The 10,411-nt window shown below is 40.3% G+C and overlaps 1 protein-coding gene across 1 annotated transcript in view; it reads right to left on the reverse strand.

The window, feature by feature from the left end:
- The window catches only part of DIAPH2 (diaphanous-related formin 2), a gene marked incomplete at both ends in the record, with an annotated part of 150,142 nt that overhangs the window by 15,838 nt on the left and 123,893 nt on the right, over positions 1 to 10,411 (reverse strand). The window contains one exon of the mRNA XM_010141468.1: positions 1,570 to 1,705. Coding sequence (XP_010139770.1) covers positions 1,570 to 1,705 — 136 coding nt within the window. The remainder of the gene's footprint in view (positions 1 to 1,569; positions 1,706 to 10,411) is intronic.

The raw sequence follows: 10,411 nt of genomic DNA on the forward strand, positions 1-10,411 counted from the left end.
TTTATGATCTGTTAAAATAGAAATAATAGTACATATAAAGTGATCATAGAAGAAAGATTCTTTTCCCATTGTAAATAAAACTTGTTCTCACTTTGTCCTCTTCCTTGTTTTCGCAGATTTGTATACAGGTTGCCCATCTTTACCAAATTTAAACCATAAAATGACTGAGCAGAAAAAAAGCACAAACCTATGACACTCGTGTATGTGTATCAATAAAGATAACATGGCACTACGTGCTGAAATCACCGTAAATATGATCTGGACTGACAAAGTAGTGCTTAAATAGGTGACGTATCTGTAACAGATATAAGCGTAACTGAAGGTTCTAGAGGAACATCTCGGCCAAAAAGGAAGTGGAGATAGGCTGGCTGACGTTCCTGGAGGGCTGGCTCTCCGTGCACGAGTCAGATTTCCACTAGTGATGGGGAATTTACTGATGCCTCAGAAATACTGGCATAAATGCTGGAGTGGGTCTGTTGGCCTAGTCCTAGTCCTAGTTTCTCCAGTATTTTTCATCCTTCTGTAATCTGCCCTTTCAGATGCTGTGTATATGCCCTTGAAAGGCACTGTTATTTCCGCATTTACCCCCAGTCCATCAATCACCAGCATAGCGATATGTTTGTTTGGCATAATTATGTGGTTTACTGCACCATCACCCTTCCGCAATAGTTAACACATCCTCCCACCTTCCATAAAGTTTATCATAACCAAAACCCAAACAGTTTTTTCCATGACTATGTACTTGTTAAGACTGTTAAGTCTTAGGCAGGTAAAGAGTTAACTGGGCAAAGAGGACAAGCATTCTACAGCTGGGTCAGATTAGCAGATTAACACAAAGTCAGGGAAAATCAACAATGAACTGCAGCCTCCAGTAATTTCTTTCACAATCCAGTGTGCAGTTTTACCACCTCTGTTTGCCTTCTGGAGTCAAAGAGGTACAGAATAAAGCTCGTGTTTTACGTCCTTCCAGAAATCTGCACAGCATCAACATCAGGACCACCTGATTCCTCCTGCTTTCTTACCTCCCTTTCTCTCATGTAAAATACAATATCCTCACAGCTGACAAGCTCAACACATTGCTTTTTATCATGCTGAAATGTCAACCTGTGCTTAGGCTCCAAGCTGAGCCAGGTTTTCCAGCTCCTAATAGGACTGTTGGGAGAACATCCATTATAACATGGAGCCGCCAAGCCCAAAAAGAAAGATGTTAATTGCCACAATACCTTGATTGTAGAGATGTTTACAGAATGAAATTAACAACAAAGCAAGTCAGATACTTCTTCTTGGAAGTAAATCCATATTAAAAAAAAAAAATCAATTAACTGCTGAAATGAGCCAATAATTCACAACAAAATGCCTTGAAAAGAGCGTTACACATACTAAGTGGAAGATACGGAATTACACAATCAGGCAGGCTGAAACAAAACAGAATTTTCACTGGAAGAGTTAACTTTTTTCTGCTTTCCAAACAGACAGGAAGTATTTTTCACATTGATTAGGAACAGCCTTCAGTTTGTTACTCCTCACTTCTTCTCTTAACACACCTCTCTACTAAAAATGATGCCTTACCTTTGTTCATATCAATCAGCTGCTGCTTCTTCTTCTGTCGCTCCAGTCTCTCTCGTTCAGCCTTCTCTTTTGCCAATTTGGCTCTCTTCGTCTTCTCCTCCATTTCTCTTCTTTTGTTATTTTCTTTTAACGCCTCCTGCATTAGATAAAACACAGCTGTCTATATACTGAGGAAAACTGGAAAGAATAACAAAAACAACCTTGTTTGCACAGATACTGTGTTTATGTCCAATAAGGAGGAAAAAAACCAGGGACAGGCACCCAGCATCCTCAGTATCTTCAGAAATCTTAGAGGGAACATAATTTATCATACTATTTGTACGCATTAGCATCATTGTATGATCAGAATAATGAAAATTAAAATAGCTTTGCGTTTATGGTGAATGATAACATTTCAATTTTTTCAGCGGCAACACGTTTGTATGTTTTTTCTATTGAGACTATAAGCCAAGCTTAAACCCGTATCTTGCTGTTAGCAGGGATCAGTGGGGATGAAGCCAAGTTCCCACTATAAAGGACCTCACAAATCCAAGTAACTGAAACTCAATTACTAAAATTTAAGGTACAATTCCTCAAATATTTTTGTTGGAATATCCAAAGCTGTCTGGATCACTTAAATACACAAAATAAATCAGAAATAAGGGAAAACAGATTAATTTAGAGATTAAATCTGAAGTCTCTGAATCAACAGGTCATGCAAACTACCAGGGTAAAAATGACTTAAAACTACTTTACTACTAAAAACTACTTCTCTCTGTAGGAGAATATTCCTGCATGAAAAACAGAAAAACTAAAAATCCAAAACAAACCCACAAAATGAGCAACCACTTTCCGTGACCTTGCCTCCATCCGGTCTAGAAGATCCTCTGGTTTTCCACAGGAGGTTCATCTCCAGTCCTTGATGGGGAGGGTTGACCTTGGCCAGCTGCCAGAGATCCCCCTGGCCACTCTCTCACTCGCCCTCCTCAATGGGATGAGGAGAGGACAACACGACACGACCGTGGGTGGAAGCGAAGGCAGGGAGAACGCTCACCAATTCCTGCCACCGGCAAAACACCCGGAGGCTGCAGTCACTCCAGAACAGGTCCTCTCTGACACCCCTTCCTCTGCGCACTTCGCACCTGCCCCACCGTGGGCCCTCCTGGCCGGCCACCCCCCCCGACGAACCTGCTCCACCGCGGGTCCCCTCCGTGGGCTGGCGGGGAACCCCTGCGCCGGGGTCCCGAGGAGCTCCTCCTCTCCCAGCCCTGGTGCTCGCAGGGCTGTTTCTCACCCTTCTTCCCCTCACTCCTCCCTGCTGTGCAGCGTTCTGCCGTTTCTTAAAGAGCGTTTGACACAGGCACCACCAGCTCCGCTGCGCCCTGTGTGGGTCCGTTACGGAGCCGGCCAGAACCGGCTGGAACCGGCTGTGTCCGGCACAGGGCAGCCCTAGCCGCCCTCCCAGAGGTCCCTGCCACCCCTGCCACCAGCACCCGGCATTACACTCACTCATCTCCTTTCCACAAACACCTTCACAACCCCTTTCACACTGCCAGCTCTCCACGGGGAGAAATATTTGAATTCCCCTAAGCTGTTGCCCAAGATTCTAAATTTCTCCTGACTTTCGCCTTTCCTAAGATCCATTTATCATCAAGAAATTCACTGAAATCCATCATGACGGAATTTCAACTAACGTCACTGGCAGACATGATAAATGTTAGAGATAATTTTCTTATTTATATTCACAACAGCTACAAATTTACTGCTCCTTTTGCTCGCCAGCTCACACGGTGTTAACATCCTCTGCCTAACAGTGCTGGAGGTCTGGGCTTCAGGTGGTTTGGGGGGTCCCAACACATCACCTCCAACCAGCAGTAATAACAGGAAAGGAGAGACTGGATCCAAAGTGCCCGGAATGAACACAGCGCTTGCTCGTTAATGATGTTTCAGGTTAAAAAGCTGAACAGTCAATACTTACTAAAAGAAACGGTTTCCATGTCAAAGTTTACTTTATTTCCTACACAATTGAATCACGCCTTGAGAACTAGGAAAATCATGTACCTTCACTCATATAGAGAAGAAGATTTCTTTGTGGACATCTTTGACAATATATCAGTTATTATTCCACAAGTAAAACTTCCTTAAGAAATTTGGGGGCAGACTCATGTTACACAGTTCTATATATTCCTCAGAAATCACATTTCAAGTGTACATAAAAGACGGTGACTGTTGACCTTACTGTGTACCTAAAAAGAAACCACGGACAACAAACATTCCTTCCAGAGGAAAATCCTATGTAAAGCACCTCTAAGTGCTACAATTTACATAAATTATGTCAGTATTTGGTAGTCCAAGACTCCGAAATGCCCTGAGTACAGATTATTCATTCACTCAAGCACAGGACAGCACATTGCAGTGTGCATATGCCATTTCACGAGTTTACCGAGGTAAAATACTACACACAGCCCCTTCTGTCACAGCTAATACTGTTTTGCTGGACACCATGGTTACCGGTGATGGTACTTGCGGACACACTTGAAAATTGACCCAAGAACTGCATTTGCTGTACCATCACATAACCAATCACACGGAGAAACACCTTTCTTTCAGAAAAGAGAATTAAAGGACAAAAATCAATGTTTTCAGTTTTGGACAGTTCTGTCTCTGCACATTCGATCACACTTGACAGAGATTTCATTTTACTGCAACTTCACAGGCTGTAATAAAAGTAAATGCCCACACTCTGATGAGAGAAAGCAAAAAAGAGATGTCATGGCTGAACGAGGGGCCCACTAGCCAGGGACATGCTGTGATTAGATGATGGATTCTGTCACATTTTCTAACAGGAAGATTACCATAGGCTGAACTAAACAAGCTCTTAAGTTATTGCACTTGGAAATTCTCTTTAAGCCAGACTCTACAAGTCCTAGCTGAAGGGAGATTGTATGAAAATACAGACTGCTGTTCAGAAAACATGCTGGCTACATATGATGATTCAAACGAAGCCATAAAATAAAGGTTTAATCTTCCTAAAGAACATTAAGGTAACAAAATACCAATAACGGTGTGCGAGAGCATGTGTCTTCATGTGCCTGCAGCCACCCCTTCATATACATGCATATCTACCTGCAAACAAAAATAAACAACTGCCCGCAGTCCAACACACACAGCACAGGAAGCACAAAGAGGTCAGATGGGCCTGTTCATTATTTCTCCAAAATGCACATTTCCTAGTATCCTATTTTATTCCAGAATATAAATGCTTTAGAGTATCTTCACAAAATGTCTCCTTTCAGAGACTACAAAGGCAGAGGGGTACAGCAAGAAAAAAATTTCACTAAATACTAACCAGAACCTTTTCCAACCAACCGCTTGCTACAAAGGGACAGGCTGCAGCAAGACGTCATCAACACCCTGCACTCTCTGCAGTGGTCAGACTGGGCACCCTGGAAGGCAGCAGAGAGAAACCCCAGCAGGGTACCACAGCAACACGCCTTTGGGGCTCTTGGTCCCCAGATTGGCCGTTGCAGAACTAACAGTGCAATGCAGCACTGCATACTTACAGCTTCAGAAACATTTTCGTAACAACAGAAAAGGGTTAATCTGAGGGAAAAAAAAGTGTCTTAGCTTTGTTGCAGTTATTGCTTGGTAACAGCTCGAGTATTTCTGCTTTTCTGGTACTATTTCAGGGTTCTTTCCTGCCATCCCCAAGTCTCTTGAACCTCGTACCCACCCACCCAGTTGTATGCCACGTTCCTTGCAATTTAACACACCTCCATCTACACACCAGTTCAAAATGAATACTGTGAACAAAACCCCACAAGGACGATATGTGTGAATCATCACCGTCATTCAGTGCATGCAATCCCTTCCTTCGCAAAGGACCCAAGCCACCCGGAATGTACTTGTTTGTTATTACTCTCCGTGAGGCAATCTGACTCTTCACCATTCCCTATTTCTACTGTACATTTAGTCAGAGCTGGATGAAAGCCTGGAAATAAATCATTTGCAAGAACATACTCCCAGTTGTTTTCAAGTTAGGTGCTGAAAGAAAAATACTTATGTATTCATCTGTACTTATAAACATGGTTTATATTGGAACTAATATTGTTAACAAATTTGATCACAGTTTCTCAAAGCTGATTGAAGATGACTGTAAATAAAGGTAAAGAGAATTCTGACTCAGATGTACAGTGGTTTCTACCACATTTGCTCTCCCAATCCTTTAAGTTTCCTTTCCTACTTTTCATGCAAAGGTTTATTTCTCCCTCTCATGTGTCTCCAGATAATTATTTACTACTTCCTCACTTTCTGGACCTCCAGACCATGGACAAGCCTAACAACTTCTAACGCAAATTTAACATGATTCTGTATCTGCCCTACCACCACGTTATTTAGGCCCCACTACTATAAAGCGTTAAAAGAAATCTGGACACCATCTCATGCTTTCCCTTCTCTTTTCTTCAGCATACATTTATAGCCCACTCTACCTCTGCTCCAGTAATACCCTTTCTGTGTACATCTGCAGACTAAATTACCTAAAAAGGTAGAGATGAGTTCAAATACTGAAAAAACATCGCTCTGTAATTGGGATTGCTTTTAATAGAGGTGGGGGGGGTGGGGTCGGTGAAATCAGCAGTTGTTTGTTACTGCATTGTGGCTCAACAGTGACAAAGAGCATACTGGTGCTTATAGCTACACACTACATGACTATATTTATTCCCTAATTAAAAGATAAAACCAAACTAATAAAACAGTTACAAATCAGGAAATGTCATAAAGAAAGAAGCAACCCACAGTTCGGAATAAAAGCCTTCCCAACAGCTTTGGAAAACATTTTAAAAGTGTTCACCCAGATACTGTCATTTCGGTGCATGCAAAACCTGCAATCATCAACAGACTGCAATATTCTAACGGATACGACCCCTTTTTTTGATGTGCTAGTCATGACCCTCTGTTTCTGGTTAACAGCATGCACTTCTGCTAATTCAGCTCAAAGTCATAGAAAGTTTGAGTGTGGGTAATTTTTTTAAGACAAACAAACCCAAATTGTTGTCCCTCCTGGCAGAGAAATAATTCAGCAAGGAATATTAGCTCGTGTGAAGGGAGCTGGTTGGAGGGGCACAGAGCTTGATGCTCTCCCTTGCCTTTATTAGGATTCACTGAAGTAAAGCTCTTGTGCTCAGGAATGCTGGTTTATAGTTTGGCTTCCTTAAGAAGCAAATAAAAAATTAATGTATCTCTTGCATTCTGCACATATCTTAAAGTTTGACAGACAAACAGATATTCACACATCAACATGGTTGTAAATAGACTCTCAAAGGTAAATTATTAAAAACAAGAAGAAAGAAAACAAACTGTAATGCACAAATCTCCTTGGATATTAAAGATGCAGTTGACTACGAAGCGGTGATGCACCAATAATGAAGGCTGCCTGTGATCCCTCCGGCCTTCCCTAAATTTGCCTTGCAACTGCAAAATATGTGAACTGAAGTTCCAGTGGGGAAAAAAAATAATAATCTTCTTCAGTCATAACCCATGAGGATCAAGGAATTCAGATTAACTGGAAGATAATCTACAGAAATACGAGAGTTAAAATCTAGCAGGTTGAGCAATCAGTTTACATGTAAAAGAAGGTTCATGAGAATTCCTCAGAGGATGACATATCCAAATACATTGTTATCCTTACAAAAATAATGGAAAAGAGATGCAATGAGCTGGTATTAATCAAGAGCAGATAAATTGAATTTCCTGATGGGTAGTAATGAAACAGTAAGCAGAAGAGATTATGTCTGGGATACTGCCCCATGGTTCATGCATCAGAGCCATGACATCTGCCCTGAAATGTCTTTGGCGTGCCATCACGGATTAAGGGGTTTGCTGTTGTATGCTCTGGTCGGAGGAAGAGGTTTGCTGCCGGCTTACCAGCTGTGTTCCAAAACCACTTAAAACTGTCTGGCAGCATAAGATAGAAGAGATTTTTGGTGTTTTACTGAACCAAGTTTAAGGCTACCAATGAAAAACTATATTGTATGTCTTAATTACTTAACAGTATACGTTTGAATAATTACTAAATAGCCCTCAAGTGGATAGATTCGGGCCTGTCCTTTACATCCGTATTTGGATAGCAGAATAAAAACGCAGGCGTAGTTCAGGTTATTCCTGAAAGAGACAAAGCGCTGAAATACACACAAACCTATTCAAGAAGTGATCTTTCTGGATCAAGAAAGAGACAACTCAATAGGTAAGCATGCGAAGCCTTGCATCATCATGCAAGCACAACCCTCGAGATTTTTTAACAAAACTCTAAGGTAAATCTGTAAAATCTGTTCCTACAAAAGCCTAAACTTAGGGGGGGGGTTGTTTGTTTGTTTTGGGTTTTTTTGCTTTTGTTTTTTTTTTGTTGTTGTTGTTGGGTTTTTTTGTTTTGTTGTTGTTTTTTTTTTTTTTAAACAGCAGGACCTTGAATAGAATATGTTGAAAGCTTTTAAAGTTTCTGGCTAGAAAGTCCCCACAGTTTTTAATAGAGGTTGCGTGAATTACACAATGGTGCATATACCAATTTAATGTATTTAAATGACAAATAAAAACCCCTGCCTGGGTTAGAAAGTTTCCTTCAAGACAGGGCTGACAGACTATAAAGAAAGTGTTCTAAATGTTGTGTGGCATTATACTCCAAAGAACTGATAAATGTGAAGGTACCCAACATTGGAGGGATACGCTTATTCATCTGTAATTTTTTCGTGGGGTTTCTTACACCTTCCACTTCATGCTTCATATTCTATTTTGACAGGATAATCCAAGTCTATTAACTTGCTTTGGATTTTGAGAAACGTGATAAGCAGGCAAATATGAACTTAAGGAAGTGAACGAGCTATCATTTACTACAACACCAGCAAGCTAATTGAAGATGCAGTAATTCAGTGATCAATCTGAAACCACCATTAAGACAAAAATGGATTCAAATTATCTTAATATAATATATGAACAAAGAGAATGAGGAGGCCACGACTATACAAAACACCCTTGTGGAGATTTTAGAGAGAAGTCAGATTCCTTCTAGCCCACGACAGCTGTTTTAGAAATTGGCTGGGTTCAGGTGTAAGCGTCTTTTATGGAAGGATCTCTTAAATTTAGAATCTTGACAAAGGGAGTCACTCAGGCCAGGTAATAAAGTCTACTGGTTTACAAGAGATTTTCAACATCTAGGTTAGATTGACAACTTCAGTATTGCAGTAGTCAAAAATCACAAACTATGCCTGATTTCCAGAGTGGAATGAGGATTCAAAAATCCTCTTTTAAATACGACAGAGCCCCATGGCAAAGCCTGGGAATACTGGCGTTACTCAGTTGGACTCGCTGCCACCAGCACTGAACACAGAGTTTGTTCAAAACTATCAAAAGGAAAATTCTGAAAAGTTTTTAACCGTGTTCCTTTTCAAGAGAAAGTTAACTTCATATTTCCCTCTAGACCATGTCTCCCCACATTACTTCTGAAAATATTAATCGAAGGCATCATACTGTGAAATATGTCATCTATTGCTTTCACCCCATCCACAAGGACAACCACGCCGCCACAGAAACGAGCTAGACTTGATAGAAACAAATCCCAACCCCATCTATGCTGCCTGTTACTTCTACGCTTGCCTACCTTTAAGTGCTTCAGTGTTCTGTAATCCAGTTTAATTCCTTTTATTATTGTTTATTTTTACATCTTTTGGATATCTTCCAAGAGAAATGTCATCCTCACCTTTTATGCCACAAATAGAATATCTACTTATCTAGCAGTACTACCAGCTTGTTAATAAAGCTGATGAGGTACCACTCCTGTATGAATTCTTTCGCTTCTGATTCCATTACTTAAAAAACTTTCCTAGTCTACATCTAATTCTTGATTTGTTCGATACCATGATTAAAAGAATTTCTCCTCAGCACCAGCTGGTTGTATACACTCAGATGAGAATTATAAAAGGGTCCACGTGTAAGTTTTTGGGGTGGGGGGAGGAAGGGCTTGCTATATACTGCCTGTTAATAAGGACAATGTTTCACTTTTGATACTACCTCCAGGGAAATTTCGCTGGAGAAAATACTTCTTGCTCATTATTCTTTATTTTTTCATAGCTTCCTGCTAGCTAGAAACTGTTATCTTTCAGGCTACGTTAAAGAACTGTTACTTTTTAGGCAAAGGGGAGAAACTCTATTCCCAGACAAATAACCAGAGAGAACAATGAATAAATACAGCCTTGTTTTTAAACCACTCCTGCATTACAAACTTGATTTATGAGTTTGAAAGCTGGGAATTTAGCTTGACTCTGTATTGCATTTCAGAGTAAATCATATGTTTATTATGTATTAATTTATGTACTGTATATTCATTGATTTATATTACTGTAGCAAATGACCCACTGTATTCAAGGGACATTACACAAAAAAACAAAACAAAACAAAATAAACAAAACAAAAAAACCCAAGACCCACAGAAAAAAAAAACCCCAACATTCTCAAGTCATGGAGTTTGAAATTTACTTTGAAGCAAGTTACAAGCAAACAAATATTATGAAGAAGCAAAGGTCTTACAGGTACATTTTTACTCAGGATGCTGAATCTCCTGTGGTGAACATTTTATGTTATGAAGACAATGTTAACAGATGTTCTGTTTCCTGTCTGGTACAGGGCATCGATCTTAGAAAATCTTGACAGAGCAGGGTAGTGGTCACCCAATAAAGAGTGTATAGTTTACTGATCATTCAATATGCCTTATCGTTTGGGGGAGATTTTCACTTTCTGGAGCCTGTATTACAGGGTTAGTGAAAAACCATCCCAGCCACACAGTAATCATCAATCAATAGTCAGGGATGATGCA

This window comes from Buceros rhinoceros, unplaced genomic scaffold (genome assembly GCF_000710305.1).
Source record: "Buceros rhinoceros silvestris isolate BGI_N320 unplaced genomic scaffold, ASM71030v1 scaffold6288, whole genome shotgun sequence".
NCBI lineage: Eukaryota > Metazoa > Chordata > Aves > Bucerotiformes > Bucerotidae > Buceros > Buceros rhinoceros.